We start from the raw sequence: 20,859 nt of genomic DNA, 5'->3' as shown, positions 1-20,859 counted from the left end.
TGGTATGTGAAAAACAATTTTGTTTAAAAATACATAAAAATGTTGTATTTCTCTGAGTGCTTCTGTAATGTAACCACCCATTTACCTCCCCCAACTAAAATACTGTACAATGCCCAAACAACACAATCAAGCTAGTATCTGTAAATGCGGATTTAGATCATTTACATGATAATAACTTATATATAACAGAACAATATTTCAGAAAAATTAGAGCTATCCACTCTGCATGTGGGTTCAGATACGAAATCAAAGCCTCCAAAAGAAAAGCTAAAATTGTACAATAATAGATTATCTTAACTACTTCAAATATAAAATATAATATCTCATGAAATACAAATGATTATACACATGGGGGAAACATATACATGTGAACACACATATGTGAAGGAGCATAATGACACATGTAGAAGGGTTTCTGTTTGCTAGGATGCCACTTTGCTCATCGGCTATTTTCACTTTATTAGTTCCGACTGTGTTCTTAAAGATTTATTTTATGTGTATGCTTGAGTACATATATGTGCACCATGTTTATGCAGTTGCCCACAAGGCTTTTATCAAATACCCTGGATACGTAGTTACAGGCCATTGTGAACTGCCTGGTGTGTGTTCTGGGAATTGATTCTGGGTCCTCTGAAATGCAAATGGCTAACGGATATATGGAAAAATCTCAACATTACTAATCACAAGAAAATGAACACCAAGTCCTTCTCATTCTAGTAAGAATGCTACCATCAAAAAGTCAAAAGATAAACATGTGCTTCTTTGGGAGACCCCAATAAAAAGTTCTTGCCCACATTTTTGCTCTTTCTTTCCTTCTGACCAACCAGAGCCCTTCCTTTGATCTCACACAAAATGGCTCAGTCTTTTGTATTGACATTTATGAATCTAACAAAATGTCTTTTGAATGACAATTATCTCCTGATTGTTTCTAACCACTATGACTAAAGAACAGTAGTGTAGAACATCCCAAATAGGAAGAAGGGTGGTTTGGCTTCTCTCTAGGACAACATGTAACTAAATTTCTTTGCTTACAAACACTGCAAAGGCACCAGCAGGCACCAGAGAAACACTTTCAGTGATTTTTTGCAATAAGATTCCTCTCCAAATGGAAACCTCTTTCCCTTGAAGGCCCTGTTATGCCCAGCTTTACACACACACACACACACACACACACACACACACACACACACACACACATTCCTTTATAATGCTCTCCCTCTCATCCTAAGGCCCAATCAATGATACCAAGGCCCATCACTTACACTGCTGCTATATACTTGCATTGCTGCAGTTAATGCCTTCGTTGCTTTCCTTTTGCGGCATACTGCTGTGGATTCTCACTCTAAATTCACCCCATGGAGCTGACTTTTCCACAAGTGCTGATGTAATCTGAGTTAAATAACTTAGATTCAGAGTTCCCTCGTGAGTGCACTCCCTTTACACTGACTAGAAGACTAAGTTTAAAAAAAAAAAAACCTTCTTCCAAATAGTGAGGTGCAATTTACCTACAAGTGTCTTAGAACAAGTCTGATGAACGAGCCTGCTCAGTGAACAGAGCAGCAGCACTTATGAGTGGTGGGACAACTATTACCGTTGCTTTCCTATCCAGTGGATCTATCCTGTTGAGTGGGAGGAAAACACACTTCAGAGCCTCTTGTGTGTGGTCAGCCAAACGTCAGCGTGAGGTTTCTCCAAGGCTAAGCAAGCCCCTTTCCAGAGGTGTTGTGGCTATAACCGAGTCCTCCATTACCTTGGCTACATTTTGGTTCTTTCTCACATCCAGTGGGGAACAGGAGATCACATTGCAGCAAACTAAGGTTCATTGTTCACAACGCTAAAAAAATAAATAGAGAAATCAGTAGAAGGAAATACATTTGTTTATCGTTCTCCTAGAACTCAGAATACAGAACTCCTTGGGCTCTTTCCATTTTACCCATAAAGGTATTATAATTTACAGAAAAAAATCAAAGACAGGAAGTGTGCATGGTGTAGACTCATCAGGAAACCGAAGCTATTAAAAGTGGTAACAAGTCTCCTGCAAGATGAGCTATTTCACAAGGGCCACGGCTCCTGAGAGTCGATGCCTAGTCACATTCCAAGCATACACTTTTCCAGAAAATTCTAATCGTAAGGGCTCCTATTATATTCACAACTTGGAACTCAGAGGCAGAATGCTTACTAGAAAGGAAGGAGAGAACATTTTCTCTTATCTTGCCTACATCCCACCCCATTTCACCCACTCAATATATCCTGCAGCTCACTCAGAAATTTAAAGTGTCCTGTTAGATGGCTCCAAATGAAAAGTAAAAATGAGTATATAGTTCAGTGGTTGACGACTCCCTGAGCATAGACAAGATCCTACATTCAATTTCTACTACCACGACATATATAAGTGCATATGCATTTGTTATATATATTGTTACATATTCTATATAAAACAAATTATACATAACAATTGTACAACAGTCAACAACAGGGGAAAGGAGGTAAAGGGGGAAAGAAGGGTACAGGAAGGAAGAGGGAAAGAGGATACAGAAAGGAGAGAGTAAAAGGGGTAGAAAAGAGAGGAAGGGGGAAGGGAGAGCTCAAAAAAAATGGATTTCCAACCTGCCTCCATGAACTGTTCTCCACAGTGTATGTTTCAAAAGAGAAACTTCATATTTTCTAGAAGAAATAATTTTGAATGTATTTAATTTGCTAGAGGAAGCCACATTTAGCGCTCAAAAATCTTTATTATTCCTAATGCAACATCACACGGGATCTAGCTCAATGCTCTAGGCAAACAATGTTACTAGGGGACAGGCAAGATTGCCTAGAAGTTATGAGTTCTCTGGGACTCACAAGGTGGAAGGTGACAACCAATTCTCAAGTTTTCCTCTGACCTCTACAGTGGTACATGTCTGCGTACACATGATACACATTAAGTTAATTAATCAATTAATTAATTAATGTGGCTGTTATACCAGAAAATATATGTTGCTGGACTGCAACAGGATTTTGGTAGTTTTTAAAAACTACTGCTGAAGCCGGGTGGTGGTGGCACACACCTTTAATCCCAGAGATTAAAGAGATTAATCCCCAGGAGGCAGAGACAAGCAGATCTCTGTGAGTTGGGCCAGTCTGGTCTACAAGAGCTAGTTCCAGGACAGCTAGAACTGTTACACAGAGAAACCGTGGCTCGAAGAAAAACAAACTACTGCTGAGTATGAAACCTTTGATAAGGAAAATTGGGTGCGGTCCCTTTAAAACGAGCTGCAGGCTCCCAGGCTGACTTCTAACTCAGAGATCTGCCTGCCTCTGCCACCCAATTGCTGGGAATAAAGATGTGTGCCACCACCCACTGATTTACCACTGAAATTTCCATTTGTTTTAGATGAACGGGTTCTCAGCCACCCCTGCAGATCCCCCCCACACACATTACGTAAGCTAGCGGCCTCATTCCTCTCTTCTCCTCCCACTCTCTGCTCGTACGTCTGGCACCGCCTCTTGGTCTGGCAGAACTCTTTGCTTAAGGCCACTTTGCCGTACTATTGTGTATTTGCCTGGCTTTCTCTTTGCGCTCATCATCCCTTTGCCTTGTGGTCTTACCAACCCTCATCTTGCTTCAAATTGTTCACCTCTTGGTCTCACTTCACCCCAGGGTCTCACCTTGCCTGATGACTCTGCCTTCCTCTTATGGTAGCACCCGGATTCCTCACCTCACCTTCCCTGGAGATCTTATCTCAAGATCCAGTCTCATCTTCTAGTCAGGCCTAACTTCCTGGCCTCGCCCCCTCGTGCTACCCCGAGGCTCTAAGCGCCTCCCAGTCTCCCGTTGCTTCCTGATATAGCTTCACTTCCTGAGCTCCGGAATCCAGTTTCGCTGCTGCAACGCCCAGTCTATCCTCCTCTGACTCTGCGTCTCATCTCGCCTGATTCCGGGGTCTCCTCGGACCTGACTCCGGGTCTCATCTGGCCCGATTCCAGGATTTCATCTCGCCTGACTCCAGGTCTCACCTCGCCTGATTCCGAGATCTCATCTGACCTCATTTTGGCTGATTCCGGGGGTTTCATCTGGATCAGCTCTGGGTCTCATCTGGTCTACCTCGGGGTCTCATCTCGCCTGAATCCGGGTTTCGCCTCGCCTCATCTCGTCTCTGCATTTTGACTTGCTTCCTGGTCTTGCCTTGCTTCAGCCCAGGATTTCGCAGGTGGTCTCGGCTTAAGGTCTGGTCTCGCCTTGTCTTACCTTGCCAGGTCTTCCCTTTCGGTCTCACTCCAAGGTATCGTTGCCTCCACATCTCAAGCTATCTCTCGCCTCTGCCTCACATCTCTGCCTTACATCAGAATCTGGCCATGCCCTTGCCCAGTTTGTCCCCTGCCACGCCAGTCAAGGAGAGCAGCCCAGAGGTCCAAGAGGGCAGCAGCCCAGAGGTCCAAGAGGGCAGCAGCCCAGAGGTCCAAGAGGGCAGCAGCCCAGAGGTCCAAGAGGGCAGCAGCCCAGAGGTCCAAGAGGGCAGCAGCCCAGAGGTCCAAGAGGGCAGCAGCCCAGAGGTCCAAGAGGGCAGCAGCCCAGAGGTCCAAGAGGGCAGCAGCCCAGAGGTCCAAGAGGGCAGCCTAGCTGCTGCCGAAACAGAGGGAGCTTTGTGTCCTGCAAACCAGGGCTCGCCTTCTGCAAGCACCATGGCACCTCCAGCTGGCAAGGAGGGCCAGTCCACTAGTGGGGATGTGGAGACTCAGAAATGCCTGGAGGCCGAGTCTCCCAAAGAGGTAAAGGAGAAGGCAGAGGTGGAGTCTGACCAGGAGGAGAACCTCATTCCTCTCTCACAGCTGACTCCCTACATCTCCTGTTACATTTGCAAAGGCTACTTAATAGATGCAGCAACCATCACAGAATGTCTTCATAGCTTCTGTAAAAGCTGCATCATAAAACATTTTGAACATAGCAACACATGTCCAAAATGTAACACTGTAGTGCATGAGGCCAAACCTCATAATAGCCTGAGGTTGGATCCACAATTACAAAACATAGTGTACAAATTAGTGGCAGGTCTAGAGGAAAAGGAGCAAAAGCAAAGACGTGAATTCGCCAAAGGAAATTGTCCAGAAACACCCAAACCTGCTGCTGTTCTGCAGCCAGGCCCTTCAAGCGAAGGGAGCACTAAGGACCTTGTAGAATAGTGCCTTAGTTCACATGAACCTGATACGTCTTCAGTCCTGGACTCTATGGGCTTTAATGCAGACATTGGACATTGTAAATTACTGAAGATAAAATTTGTGCAAGTCTCAGGAAATGCAACCATTGGACATATAGAAAAATTTCTCAAACGAAAAATGGACCTTGCTGCAGCGTATCAGGTAGATATCATGTGCGGTGGGCAGTTGCTGAAGGACTTTCAAACTCTGCAAGAAGTTCAGTGTACAGTCGGGGATGCTGGGATGCAGGATGGTCTGCTAGTCTTTTATTACAGTGTTGTGCTTTCTCCTCCCAACGTGACCTGCTAGGAGGGATGGTATGAAGGGACAGAAAGTAAGAAGGCCTCTGCAGAACTGCATCTTACTGAAGAGTGCCAGAAAACGTGGAATCCCCAGAATTTGTACTGTGTCTGACACACCTGTTTCCTGCACCCGGAATCCTACATTTAGGCACAGCTTGGAACAATAGAGTGTGTCCGTTTCAATGCAGACTGTAGAAAGCACTCAGAGCTTGAGAAAAAGTCGAATGTCAAGTTTTAAAATTCTTTTGGATTTGAAAGACTTCAAAGTTGTTTTTTGCTTATTGTCTTTTAGAAAAGTTTCTTATAGTTTTCTTCTCTGTTGAACTGACTATAAGTTGAACGTTATATGCTACGTTTTTATCTCACCACAGGCCCAATCAGGAACAAACCAGTCATGGGTTTGAACTTGTGAACGAACAGTGAGCCAAAATGGATGTGCTTAAATTAAACACTGCACTTGTTTCTCGCAATATTAGAAGGCTAAGTAACTTCTCATCAAGTTGGGATATTCCCCTGTGGGATGGCATCAGGTGACTTTCCTTTTGGAAAACGAAGTTTGCTTTCAGCGTGGATATGCAAAGCCAGTCTTTGTTGAACTGCAGAGTAAACTTGCTGTCCGATGCCAAAATTATTGACTATGTTTTTATGTTATTGTCCTATTTTGAACTTTGCATTTTTACAACTCGCAACACTCCTGAAGAGATGCTATTCAGCTCTAAAAGGTATGAATTGTTTTGTGTAAGGGAGACTGTCTCCTGTAGGGTGTATGACTTGAGCCATAAACCTTCATTGTAGTAGGACATTTTAGTATGTCTTAGAATAAGAGGTGTTCCTTGGTGAATTTTACACACCATAGGTGTTATCAGTGGTGGCTGATACCTTGTAATGACACCACTTCTGAAATGGAAAGGTCCAGGTGAATCTGGAAAGTTACAGAATATTTACTTAGTGTTTCTTCCGAAAATTAGCTTCATTGATTGAATATTTTAACAGTGCCTGGGAGACCTGACCCCAGTAGCAAAGGGAATCCAAAGAGTCAGCACGTACTATGACTTTTCTATCTGAGGGGTTTGGGGGAAACACTAACACCCTCTCTTGATGGTTTCCTCCTTTATTTTCTTTTCCTATGTATTATTTTTCTACTGTATACTTTTTTTCTACAGCTTATATACCCCAACAAAGTTTTGCAGGCAATATAGTAACTACAGTATTGTTACATTCTATTTTTCAAGAGAATGATTATAATGAATACAGGTAAAAACATGTTTTTCATCTCCCTTACATGATGAAACATTTTATACATTACAGGTAAAAAGCAAATTATCCCAAGAATCCATGTACATTCATACCCAAGCAATTTGTTGTAGATTAACTGTGTAGGCAAACAAAATATGCTTCTCAATCAGGTCTTTTACTGTCAGGCTATGTTTTGCAGTTACAAAGAAAGGGCCAACTACTTTATTACTTATCTTGAAAGGTAATATTATGAGGAATCACAAACTTAAACTTTTATATATGAAAAAGAGTCAGTCAGTTATGCTTTAAATCTTCAGGGTTCATAGCTACTGTATCTCTTATATCAATAACTTATATCAACAGTTTCTTATATCAGGAGACTAAAGGCAGAAATGGGTAAATTGAGTTGTTACATTTAGTGTAGCACAGATAATAAAAACCCAGAGACAGATATTGGGGTTCAAGCTAAAGATCAGAAAAGCAAAGCAACCAAGCCACTAGCTCTTTAACTTCTACCTCAGACCAAAATCAGTGATCCTGCCTCTACAAATTATTAGAATGAGACTGAGCTGAGACCTGTCTCTTCCTGTCTTATATTCCTCTCCAGTGCTGGGATTAAAGATGTGTATCACCACTGCCTGCCCTCTATGGCTAACTAGTGTGGCTGCTGGGATTAAAGGTGTGTGCCACGGCTGCCTGGTCTGTATGGCTGGCTAGTGTGGCAGCTTTGCATTTTGATTTTCAGGCAAGCTCCTTTTTTTAAAACACAAATAATTTATACCATTATATTTCCCATTTTTGTCTAAAAAGGCTATAAATAATATAAGAAAAACTATATACAGTAAGTACAATAACTATATACTATATGTAGGCAATAAATACATCAACAATGTCTAGCCCGTTTGCATTTGACAAATTCAGAGAAAATACTCCATATCTATCCTATCTTGATGAGTCCAAAAGGTTAGACCTAATTTACTTTCTATTCTAATTTGCATTATCAAATTATCTTTTGGTATCTCTCAACCTTTTACACTTTATACCTCTTTAGTGAGTTTCTTCTCTGAGTCTGCTAAATAAGGAAAATTATAGCAATAACTATCTAGTCTTCAACTACCTCGGAGAACAGAGAAGGAAATAATAACTGAGTAAGCAGGAAGTGCAAACAAAAGACTTCCAAAAATGTGAGAAATGACAGGAATAGCTGGCTGCCTGGACAGTCAACCAAGGATCCTCTGCAACATTGGTGCATCTATCTTTGACCTCTAGGCCTAGCATATCTGACAGAATTTTCTATGAAGCAGGATATTCTGAAGGGCAGTCCTACGTTGCCTTGGCAAAGTTCGACAGTCCTCTCTTTTATGTCCTTCTTGTCCAATTTGTATAGCATACTATCAGCAATCGAGGTGAGAGCACTTTCTTGCCCAGTGGCTTACTTTTTTGCCACAAAGAGAGTAAACTCCATGTGCAATTTCTTCAATGCCCATTCTGTGAAGTAGATTGGTATTGCCAGGAGCAGATATGTCTCATTGTCATTAAAAAAAAAACTATGTTAATAAAACATCTTAAATGCCATATTCTTAACTCTCTGAAGTATTTGGAGATGACCTATTTAAAATATATCTGTTTGACCTTGAAAACATACAATATGACTACAAGTTTAATTGTAGTAGGTGACTAATTACTAACCTGCATTTTCTTATTATCCCAAACAGTTGTAATAATAACTTTCAAGAACTAGAAATTTGCATTACATTGTTAAATGAGTTGTATAGTTGCAATACCTCGGATAAAATAAGAAACATATGCACAGTAGATTTTAACAAAATTAATCTTAAATTTGTATCAATATGCAAAATTTGTATACAATATACAAAAGTGCAATCCAATATTTAAATCTAGTAGTTGCTTTTTAAAAGTAGACTCAATAGTCTATCTTTTATCTTATCATATTTATATCCCTCTTTTTTTCTTTTCAAAATAAGAACCTTGAATCTAATTTCCTTTGTTTAGCTTTTTTCCTGACCATTACCAATAATACCTTGTAACCAATGACCCTAAGCAATGACAAATATCCATAACCCAATGAAAGGCCGAAAACTACCCACCCCACCTCTTGGGAATGTGAACGTTGTATTCTTAAAATTATTTTCTGCTGTCTGGGGCAACAGTATCTTTAGGGGATCATGAAAAGAAATATTTGGGTTCATTGTCAAGTCCTGGGAGAGGTAGCTATATCATTTGTTGTCCTGTCTCTGCATAATGGATTTGTCTTATCCTGGATAGAGTAATCTGTTAGGTTGGATCATCTTGGTTGGCCACCTTGAAATTGTTCTGAGAAGTTTGTAGTCCAAATTTGATCTTTATGTGGTGTTTTTCAGCATAGTGGTAGTATCATAGTCCTGAAGGAATCATCATTGTGGGGCCCCACAAGTCTTTTGGAGACTTCAAAGGTCGCTGTTAGGCATGCACATGATTCACTGCGGAATACTGATAGAGGCTCAAACCTAACATCATGTACAGAAAGATAGATGACACTTTTTTGTAGAATTAGTTAGTACTCTATATGACCATTAAGACCATGATAAAAAGTTTAGAATATATATATATATTAATTTTATAAATTTTATAAGAAAAGTTGTTAAAGAGTCAATGTAAAACCAAAAGATTATGAGATTAGCGGCAATAAAGTAGTCCTTAAATATTAGGGTTGGGGAGGTGTATTTATTTATTTATGTTTTGTGTTTTTTTGAGACAGGGTTTCTCTGTGCAACTTTGGAGCCTGTCCTAGAACTAGCTCTTGCAGACCAGGCTGGCCCTGAACTAACAGAGATCCACCTGCCTCTGCCTCCTGAGTGCTGGGATTAAAGGCATGTACCACCGCCACTTGGCCTTATATATTTGTTTTTCTTCTTTCCCATATCCATATCAGGTGGCTCTTCTGACATGAGAAAGAGATTTTGGATTTCATTTTAACAAGCATGCTTAGGTTTACAGAAGGAGAGCCACACTCCAACTCCAAATCCAGCTTTAATCGTGAATTGGACTGGGACAAAAAAAAAAAAAACCTTTGTTCTATATGTCTGTAGATAAAAGCAGAAACAAACATTTGGGAAGATTTTTGAATTATTTTCTTATTGGAAATGTGATATACCAATAGGCCAATTTACTCTTTTTCTTGGGACATTTTTTTCTGGGTGATTTGTCCTTTATTTTCTGTTGTCTCATTTGTCCAGTGGTCTCCAGATTTCTTAACTAGATGCCTTTATTCTCCTGAACAGATAGAAACAAAACACTTCCCCAATCCTAAATTTGAAGAAATTCTCTTTTAGCAAGTTATTTCTAATTAAATGAAAAGCACTTTTTATTTTTACAGGTTTGTTTAAATTAAACAACCATGTTGTTTGATGAACTATCATCTTTTCTAATTAAGAGGTGTCTCTTGTTCAAATTGAATCTCTATCAATTTTGATGGTATCCATAGCTTTTCTTCTCCTGTGGAAACAAAAAGAAAACCCCATTATGCTTCTCTCTCTTCCTTTCCCTTCCCCTTCAACCTTCTCCCATGGTCCTCATGTTCCCAATTACTCAGGAGATCTTTTCTTTTTCTACTTCCCATGTAGATTAGATTCATTTATGTATATCTTAGGGTCCTCATTGTTGTCTTGGTTCTCTGGGATTATGAATTGTAGGCTGGTTTTCTTTGCTTTATGTCTGAAAACCACTTATGAGTGAGTACTTGTGATACTTGTCTTTCTGGGTCTGAGTTACCTCACTCAATATGATGTTTTCTAGATCCATCCATTTGCCTGCAAATTTCAAAATGTCATATTTTTTCTGCTGTGTAGTACTCCATTGTATAAAAGTATCATATTTTCCTTATCCATTATTTAGTCAAGGGGTTGTTTCTAGGTTCTGTCTATGACAAACAATGCTGCTATGCGCATAGCTAAGCACATGTCCTTGTGGTACAATTGAACATCCTTTGGGTATATACCAAAAAGTGGTATTACTGAGTCTTGAAGAAGGTTGTTTTCTAATTTTTGAGAAATCACCACACTGATATCCAAAGGAGCTGTACCACCTTGCACTCCCACCAGCAATGCAGTAGTGTTCCCTTTACCCCACAACCTTTCCAGCATAAGTTGTCATCAGTGTTTTTGATCTTTGAGGGAATCTTTCATTTCCTCTTTAAGGGCCTCAAATGTTCTTCTAAAATTATTTTTAGGTCATTTTTTTCTGCTTCATCTATATTTGGTTGTTCAGGTCTTGCTGTTGTAGGACCACTAGTTTTTGTTGTTGTCATGTTGCCCTTTGTGGTGTTGCATGTGTTCTTACCTTCTCCACCCATCTTTGCTCTGATTGGTGTAGTTGGAACTGTGATCAATCTTCCAGGTGCCAGTGGATCCAAGGCTCAGATGTTTGTTCCTTGTGTTGCAGTCAGGGCCACAGTTCCCGTCACCCTGTTGGTCTCTCAATGTTCCTGGAGGTTGCTCAGTGCTCCTGGGTGTCTCTCTGCAATATCAGAGGTCCTACAGGCCTGCACCATGGAGGTTGCTTGCTTGAGACAGTTTCTACTGTGGTTCCTGCCTTGGGCCTGCTCTGACAGATGTTGCAGGCTCGTGCCTGCTCTCGTGGAGGTTGCTAGTTTGGGCCAGCTCCAGGGAAAGTCGCTGGCTCAGGCCTGCTACCTCAGAGGTCACTGATTCTTGCCCAGTCTGACAGAGGTCTCTGGCTTGGACCTGCTCCCTCAGAGGTCCAAGACTGGACTCGAATCTGGACCCGCAGAGGTCTCAGGCTCCAGCCTACTCCCTCGGCAGTTGCTTCCTTGTACCTACTCCTGTGAAGTTTGCTACTTCAGACCTGCTCCAGTGGAGGTCACTGGTTCAGGCCTGTTTCAGTAGATGTTCCTGACCTGGGCCCACTCCCGTGGAGGTGCATGGCTTGGACCCCACCTTGGACCTGCTCACATGGATGGAGGTCCCTGGCTTGGGCCTGGTCCCACAGAGGTCTCTGGTTTAGGTCTACTCCCTCAGAGGTCCTGGACTCACCCAGATTTCTTTTTAACAACAAATTCAGGAGAATTCAAAGAGCTGGCTAGTCTTCAATATGCTGAGCCTTTAGTTGCTTCTGTACCAGCTGTTCTGAAGCCTGCAGTTTCTCCGTTGTTAAAGGCCATTGGGCAACCCATACTGGTTTGTCTGTCTACCATTTTAAGGGTAGGGCTTTTGGTGCCTTTGAAAGATCAGTAGTATTGTGTCCTGTTCTTGTACAATCTGAATGGTCTTTGGCTGTTCTTAATAATATCTTGTAATATTTTTCCTAGAAATATATGTTAATTTATGGTTATTCCTGATTTGGAAGGAATGTTAATCTGATTATTCTATTGCTATAACAATTCATTGCTATGTTAACAAGATATGGCTTTAGTTTTCCTTTCTGTTCTTCTGGCACTATACACTTGACCCATCTAACACTCTGTTTTACCTGAGATAAAGTTCCAGTCCCTAAAAGCTGAACATTTACCTCCTGAAGAGGCTAATATGGATGCCAAAATTCTGGTGAGATTATTATTATATCTGTACGTATGTCTATCAAACCTTCAATGATAACATCATTTACTCATATTTTTAATTTTGGTTTTTGTTCATTTATAGAAGTTTGCCAAAATACTTGATTTATGGTTTTTCCTGAATTTTTGTTTTCATTTTCGTACCTGTTTTGTTAACTGGAGCAGTACTGTTTCTTACAATATGCATTAGGTCATTTAATTACTCTGGGAAGGAGTTTCCTCTGTGGTTACAGGAAATAACTAAACTAGATTTGGGATAGGGGCCTGCAAGAGGCCTCTCAAGGAGTTTCCCAATGGCCAAGAATCACCTTGGAAATCTCTTGTTGTTCTACATTTATTACTCCAGTGCCTGCCTTTGCCATACTGTCTGCTTATCCAGAAAAGGGGCATTCTGTTTGGATTATGCTTAGAAAAGCATTGTTTCTAGGAATTCTCTGTTTACAAAACATTTTAAGGTGACCTTGTTTGCCACAATTATAACACCTGATATTTCATTTTTTCCTTAAACTTCTGGAAATCACCTCTCCTATCCATGCATTATCATGGTCATGAGATTCAATATTTATTGTATCTCAGATCCATTTCTTCAAAAGTACTGACTTTGCCTTTAAAGGCATAATTATCCTTTTGCATAGATAATTAACATTTTCAAAAGCCAGAGATTCAATTATTATTTATCTAGCTTCTGAATTTGGTATTATTATATTATATTTACTGCTGAGGTCAATCTTTGTAAGAAATCTGTGGTTTCTTTTGGGCCCTGTATGATTTTCGTAATGATTCTATCTTCTTTCTTACTTCTTCAGTTCTGTCCAAGGCATTCAAAGCTGCTACACAGCTTAAAGCCAGGATGTGGCCATCATTTAGGGATTCATCATATAGAGATTACCTTTCTATATTACCTTTCTATAGCATAATCTCCTTCTCTGAGAAGTTGATCTTAGGAGATTTCCCTACCTCTAGCTCTACTCCGTTGTTCAATAGTCTTAGCCTCTTCTCTGAACCAGGTACTCCATTGTAATTGTGGACCAGGCTCTAAAACAGCTTTAACCAACTCTATCCAGTCTTTAGGGATAATTCTATTACAAACTGACCACAAGTTTAACATTTACTTCACAAACGGTCCAGTCATTAGGGATAATTCTATTACAAACTGACCATAAGTTTAACATTTGCTTCACAAAAGGTGAATGCCTACCAGATGAGACTGTTGCTTCCATGAATCTCCTTAAATCTAACATTGGCACAGGAGTCCACTCAGCTCTTACAGTGCCTCTAGAATTTGGCAATTCCTGTAAGGTAATTGGATATATTAAAGTTGGTTGTTTGAAAACCTTAGGCTATTCCTCCCTAACCTTTATAATGCAATGCTGAAATTGGTTCCCCATTAAATTCCTCTGTCTTGATTTGAATATCTGTGATCAGTTTTAAGTTTTTCTAAGAACTTGATCTTGGCAGTCAAACCAAACAACTTTTTAAGAGATGAACCAAGAATTATCAAAACAACAACAAGGATTATCAAAATGATAATTAATAGTACGTCATTCCCGGTTAAGTTATTTATCCCTTCATTTGATTTTTCCATTTTATATCATGCATTACATAATCATACAGAGACCTGATTTTCTCTACTGTAATTGTGTTTTCCATTTTTTTAACTTGTGGGAAAAAAAATCCCCCTTTTTACTAATTCCTCCGTAAAAGAATTCCCAATTTTCTCACCAAATCTGCCACCAATGAATAAGAAGATATGAGGCTGCATAGAACAGCAAAATCCTGACTGAATTTCAAAGCAGCTACCTAGTTTGGCAACAACGAGAGAAGGTGTTCAGGGAAGACCCCCCAGGAGAGAAGAAAGGAAAACTTAGTTGGTAGGGTGGTGACTCCAGCTACGTGTAGCTCTGGCCTATTCCAGTAGCTGTAAAGACACAGGCAAAGGGCTTTTTCATGAATTTGTACCCCAAATGTTGAGAACCAGATGTAGCACAAATAATAAAAACTCAGAAACAGATATTGGGATTCAAGCTGAAGATCATAAAAGTAAAGCAGCCGCGCCACTAGCTCTTACCTCTACCTCAGGCTGAAAAGGGCAGTCCTGCCTCCACAAATCCTCAGACTGAGACTGAGCTGAGACACGGCTCCTCCCATCTTATATTCCTCTGTAGTGCTTGGATTAAGGGCGTGTGCACCACTACTGTCTGGGCTCTATGGTTGTTGTGATTAAAGGTGTGTGCCACCACTGTTTGGTCTGTATGGCTGACTAGTATGGCTGTTTTGCTCTGATCTTCAGGCAAGCTTTATTTATTAAAACACAAATAATACATCACTGTACTTTAATAGTCAGTCAATCCTAGCGAGAAAGTCACATCAGCTAATAGTTGGGCTGCTTTGTTCTTGCTCCCTGACCTTAAATAGTTCCTCATTCTACTATGGGCCTTGCTAAAACTTTAGATTGTCTTCTTGGGTTTTTGACCTCAAAGCTATTCGATGAAAACATCTTAGTCTAACTTTAAGTTATTTTCAAAGCCTTGTTTCAGCTGTGCATCCAGAAACCTGTGAAGTCATCTCCCAACATTAAGATTTAAAGAATTTAGCCGAGTGGTTGTATATGCCTTTAAACCCAGCACTCGGGAGGCAGAGGAGGATCTCTGTGAATTCAAGGTCAGCCTGGTCTACAAGAGCTAGTTCCAGGACAGGCTCCAAAGCTACAGAGAAACCCTGTCTCGAAAAACCATAAAAAAGATTAAAAGAATTTAAACTAGCTGGGTGACTGGGACTCAATTGTTTGTTTTTTTTTTTTTAAATCGTTAACCTAAACCACAGTCCATATGGCTTCTCAATAGAAACTCATGAGTTCTAACTGTATAACACTTCCTTGTTTTTTATGTTATCATTAGATCTCTATTCAAACTGGTGTTATTTTCAGTTAGACAGTACAACTTAGGGAGGAATCATCTTCGTAATAATCCACAGATAAAAATGCCCAATAGACCAGAATGTTTCCATTGTAATGTAAACACACTACATTACAGACAGCGGGGATCTCCCCATACCCACTCACACCATGCCAGATACCAGAAAAAGATAACAAGAGCAAACATGCAAAAGCACAGCAGAAGCAAAAGACATTCTAGGATCTGTGGTCTCAGCGCCTTTGCCTATCCGAGATTTATCCATTAGGGAATAACCTCTTCTTGAACTTCAGTTGCCAGCTGCTGCTTCTCTACATGGCCACCAACCGTATTTAAAGCTGAATTTTCTGTTATTTTGTCACTGGTTAAAAATAAGAGTGTTTGAAAGTTCACTATAATAATGAGGCTTCAAATTTAAATATTATCATGTCCCAAATTAACATCGTTGTACTTTCTAAAAGATATTTGCAGGGCCTGTTTCATACAAAACCTTTAAAATTTGGGTAGAAGTGGCAATTATGAAGAATTTGTGAAGTAGCTTGGCATGGTGGTGCATACCTGTCTACTCAGCACTTTGGAAAGAGGAAAGATGAGGATCTTGATCCTCTTCAGTTATACAGGGAGATGGCACTGTATATTAAGAACTTTTAGGCCTGTCCTTCAGGAGGGTCTGGGTCATTTGGAGTATGTGCTTACAAGGAAATTGTGCCTCTTACTCTTCTGACTATGAGTCGAATGCTCCATGCCATGGTGTTACCTCACCACAGGCACAAATCCTGGACCAACCAGACATGGGTTTGAACCTCTGAAACAGTAAGCCAGAATGGACATTGCTAAGTTAATGATTTCACTTTTTTTGTTGCAGTAATAGAAGGCTAAATAGCTTCCTAAGCTTATATTTATAAATGATGCTGAGTCAGAATTATAATTGTAATTGCACATTGTTGTAGTTTGCATTTTAAATGAAAATTGACCTCTCTCAGACATTAGTAACCTTATTCAGTTTTTACCTCTCTGTCTTCTTTCAGGTTTTCAGTGTAAGCCATCCAGAGAGCTGCTTTCTGCAGCAAAACACTGGTGACTACCTCCTTATGGAACAGTTCCCAAGCTCTTGGGCTAACCTGAAGACCTTCATACCTGGCATTCGCTGTGCACATAAGCCATAGAAAGGGCCTCTCAGCCACAGTGTGAAACCACACAGTTGGTGCCTGATTAGTTTAGCTGTTATTTTGCCTTGTTTCCTGCACAGTGGTTGAGCTGTTTATTGTATGTGCTTTGCTTCTGTATTTTCTTTAAGATTTGAGGTAAAAGATTGTGTTGTTTCACATGGAAGTCTCTCTGTGGTTTTTGCTTTGGTTTGGTTTTGGGCTTTGCACTTTCTCTTCTGTGTCATGATGGACTGACACACTGCACAGTCAGTAACTCTCATGCTACATACTCTCTAAGACAGGGGCTTTCTTGGTAAAAATAAAATAAAATAAACCAGAGGTCACACAAGAGTCAAAGGCTCTCTTCCACAACCAAATACTCCGGAGTTCTATGAAGGCAGGGCTAAAACCCAAGAATTTTTAGTGTTCATATCCCAATGAGGGTGTCCACATGGGAGCTACTAGTAGAATTAAATTGAGTCTACTTGCAAGGCTCCGTCTGAGCTCCTGTGGCTTGTTCCAGTGAGGAAGAGGGGAAAGGGTTAAGCTCCAGGAAACAGCTATCAGGTAGATACTGGGCAGGCGCAAAGACTAGCAGATTGCAAGAGGGGCTCACATTCTGTCCACCTACAAACTTGGTGAGGCAGTAAATGAGGCTGGAATTTTCAACCTGGCAAAATAAGAGTGTCCCATTGACTAGAGAGATAAGAATCCTCACCAGCCAGAGCAGCACTGCCTTCCCTTGCCCCTGTGTCTCTTCAGGTCCTGACCTATCCACCTCCAGCTTCTAGGGGAAAATGACAAAAGACGTAATGCTTCCTGTTAAAAGGCAGGAACATCTCATCCTCACCCCTGCCCCGGGAGCCTGAGGGTACAGAATGGAAAAGGCCTGGCCAGAGCCTCTGTGCACTGCACGGTGCTCAGGAGCTCTCGGGACCTTGCACAGGGATCCTGCCCTCCTTGCTTTGGGGACACTTGATCTAAACCGTAGCAGATCCACTGGGTCCCCCTGGAGAAGGCAGTGGCTGCCCAGCATTGGATACCATGGGACCCACAAATGGAGGCCACTACCCACTTGAGAAGTCCCTGGAAACTCTAGGAAGTTGTCGGGTGAGCATCCCAAGACAGAGGAACTATTCTTTAAAGCCACCTAGATGCCAAAGCTACTCTAGAGATTTTGCCTTAAAAGGATGGGGGAAGGCAATTGTGTTTTTTATTCTGTCCTTTGGGAAGAAGGGTCACTCGAAGGCTCCGGCCTGCAGGAACCAGGTAACTTCCTCTCCTGCATTTCCTCTTAGAAACCAGGAAGATCAAGGAAAACCTGCAACTCTGAGGGTAAAAGTCAGGAGTGGGGGATGGGAAACACACAAGCAATTTACATCACCTGTGAACCTAAAGGAAATAATAGCAAAAAAAAAAGAAAAGAAAGAAAAGAAAATCCTGCTGCTCTCTTGACCTCGTAGGCAAAAAAGATGATGAATTTTAAACTTTAGTGACTGAGCAAATACCACCTGTAAGGGACACGGTGCTCCTCCAGATTACATGTCAATTTCTAAGTGTTAGGCAACAAAGGTTCCCAAAATTTGCCAGTGCTGCTGACAATGGCTTAAGGTGATGAGCCCAACCCAGACCAGATTCTTATCAGGTAAACAGAAACCTAATCTCAACATTCCTCAGCAGTCTAGTGGTGTGTGTTCTGTTCGTCAGGAATGCCACCACCCTTCTCTGCCCAACAGTCGTCTACCACAAGCAAAATCCACATGGGTCCTGATTCACCCAAAGAGCCGGTTTCAGCACAAACACCCCACCGCACCGACCTTCATGGAAAGTCCCCTTACACTCCCCCTAAGCTTCTGCTCTCTACTCTCAGGAGGTAGTCCAGCAGTTTGTCCCCCGGGAAAGTCTGTTTCCACACACAGAGTGGTCTAGTTCAGAGGTTTCAGTGCAGCTTGCTTACAATAAACCACTAGGGACGACAGATGGGAAGCCAAAATTATAGGCATATAGCATTTTAATAGTAACACATGATAAATTATCCTCATATCCATAATATAGAAGTAAATTGTCAAAAATGTGTATACTTTGATTCAACTGGAAGTTTATAATCCATTATAAGTTTGTTAAACCATATAATAATAATTTAGAGGAGCGTAAAAATTTTTAAAAGTATCAGTTGTGTTTTCTAAGTGTATAACATCCATTATAACTTAATGTTAATAGTTATCCAACTGTATCATCAATGAGGTCAGTTTTCTTGAGACTCAGATTATAGTTATACCTGAGCAAGATTCAAAGTTTGTGCTGCCTCGAATATTTTAGGTAACTAAATATAATACAGAGAGAATGCTTATGCCTGCCTGTCTCGAGTAAAGTACACTGTTAGTATCCACTCCTGTGAGATGTTCCCTCAGAGAGATGCTCTGATGGAGGGAAAACTTAGGTGCCTTTGCCACTTACAAACTGGCTTAGTAAACTAGGATCCCATAGTCCTTCGGTTAAAACAGTTAACGTGACTCATTGTAAATGAAGCCATGTTTTCTGAGTTCCTTAGTCTAAAAGTAATAAAAAGCCTGTTGAATCAGTTAATTAGCCTCACTAGTTCTCCATGTATACACCTGCCTACCTAAAATAAATACAGCAAATAGTGCCTCTTACTATTGCTTACAACTGCTGACATACGTGGAAGAGTCTATACCCACTATCCAATATCACTGGCTTTAGTCATTCTATTCAAACTAGTAAATAACTTCCTTTTACAAATTTGCCTAACTTGCTCTGCCCAGTTCCTCTTTCAACAGTTTCGCTGTTGCAGTATACCTCCAAAAAGACAGCCTACCTTTTCTAGGATGCCCATAATGAATGGCCTGAAGCCTTCTTATCAGACACAGCCATTTCATGTAAGATCTTGAGGACATCTGCTTTTCTCCACAGACACAGCTATAGCATTCTATCAGTGGTGACTTCTCACTGACTCAGGAGACTGCTGAGGAGATCAGCAAGCTACAGAAATTAAAAATGCCTGTTTAACCTCACTGGGCTCTGCAGAGTGCTCAGGAGGTCTCGGAAGTGATGTCGCCCTCTTTGCTCTAATGGTGCCTGTCCAGACCAAGGTGAGATTTCTTAGGACCCTTGACAGAGGGAGATGGCTACCAAACAAAGTAGCTACTGAACCTCCCTGCCACACCCACTATTGCTTCAAGTGACTACAAATGCACAAAATGGGGAGGGGACTGAACTTTAATTTCAAACACTAGGTCTAGGAAGAGCAATCTGATCCCTAGGTTACTTATTAATTTATAAACACGCCTACATAAAATAAATCACATATATCTATAATATTTAAATATATTAGTGATCACATATATCTATAATATTTAAATATATTAGTGACAGTGTACATTTTATGACATATAACTAAGTAAAAGTATTTTCCATTGTTAGATACCATGTTAAACTCAAAATCTGCACACTAATTTATATACTATGTTGGTTTGGTAATGCCTGTCAATAGGGCCAGCTATTCAGGTAGCTGAAGCTAGATCACTTGAACCCAGAGTTTATGGCGTTTCATGACTTTTAACCTCGAAGTAAACAAACTGTATAACTAAGGAGCACTTAAGGAAATAATTTTGTTACTGACTGGTATTTGAGCCTCTATAACGCATTACAACTATAAGTTTCTAACTGCATCAGCTCACAAACTTCAAGGGCTAATTATAGGAAGGCTCAAATTATCCCAATAATTTAAAAACATCTGTCCCAATAATCCTTAAAAGTTTAGTAAATATAATGTAGACACAAATAGCTTAGTACGGTGGCTCACCCCTATAAATCGCCTTCCTTCCCTTGAGAGACTGAGGAAGGAGCACTGGAGAAAGTTTGGACACTGTGTCAAGAAAATGTTTAGGCCGCTATGGTATCATATACCTATAATTCAAGAACTTGGTAAGTAAAAGAAGGAGAAGGATCACGAGTTCAAGGTCATCCTAGGCTATATAGCAAGTTCCACATCAGTCTGGGCTACAGGAAAACCTGTCTCAAAATACCAAACAAACGTGGTTTACGTGGCGGCTGGGTGTATAGCTCAGTGCCCTGAAAGCCTGATCACTGATGACAAGTGGTATTAAAATTACTTGTTCTCTTCAGCTAACAAGCAGCAAACATCTTGTTCTAATGCCTTTTGCTAAACTCTTGTGTTTGGTGTTCTTTCAGCAGCCATTCTGCATCACAGCAGCACAGACTGCAAAGGTACCCCTTGCAGCTTTTCAGCCCACCAATTAGGTACAGCAGCAGTGTTGCCATCACAAAGTGTATGTATATAAGTTTTGAACAAAACCTACTTGTAACATGATGGCGGGCTTGTCGGGGTATCTGTCCCGCCCAGTACCTTTGTCAATCTTGTATCCAAAAGTCTCTCAACCATACATAATGGCCATTACTCCCTTCAAAGCTTCCTATAAAAGAAATCACTCTCTTTTTGTGGGAAAAATGGATGTCATTTACTTATTTTATTG

The 20,859-nt window shown here is 40.7% G+C and overlaps 1 protein-coding gene across 1 annotated transcript; it reads left to right on the top strand.

Annotated features, from left to right (window-relative positions):
• Positions 1–4,335: 4,335 nt before the first annotated feature.
• LOC125389197 (uncharacterized) lies at positions 4,336–16,495 on the top strand. Its single transcript, XM_087902554.1, has 2 exons — positions 4,336–6,199; positions 16,226–16,495. The coding sequence occupies exon 1, from the start codon at positions 4,336–4,338 to the stop codon at positions 5,158–5,160; it is 825 nt and encodes a 274-aa protein (XP_087758680.1). The 3' UTR covers positions 5,161–6,199; positions 16,226–16,495.
• The last annotated feature ends 4,364 nt before the right edge of the window (positions 16,496–20,859 follow it).

Source organism: Myodes glareolus, chromosome X (assembly GCF_982192425.1).
Source record: "Myodes glareolus chromosome X, mMyoGla1.1, whole genome shotgun sequence".
Classification (NCBI taxonomy): domain Eukaryota; kingdom Metazoa; phylum Chordata; class Mammalia; order Rodentia; family Cricetidae; genus Myodes; species Myodes glareolus.
Note: the sequence above shows the minus strand (reverse complement) of the source record. Positions and strands in the feature narration are given on the sequence as shown.

What these genes read in the sequence shown, in the direction of transcription:
- LOC125389197 (XM_087902554.1), top strand. Translation starts at nt 4,336, where the DNA reads ATGCCCTTGCCCAGTTTGTCCCCTGCCACGCCAGTCAAGGAGAGCAGC.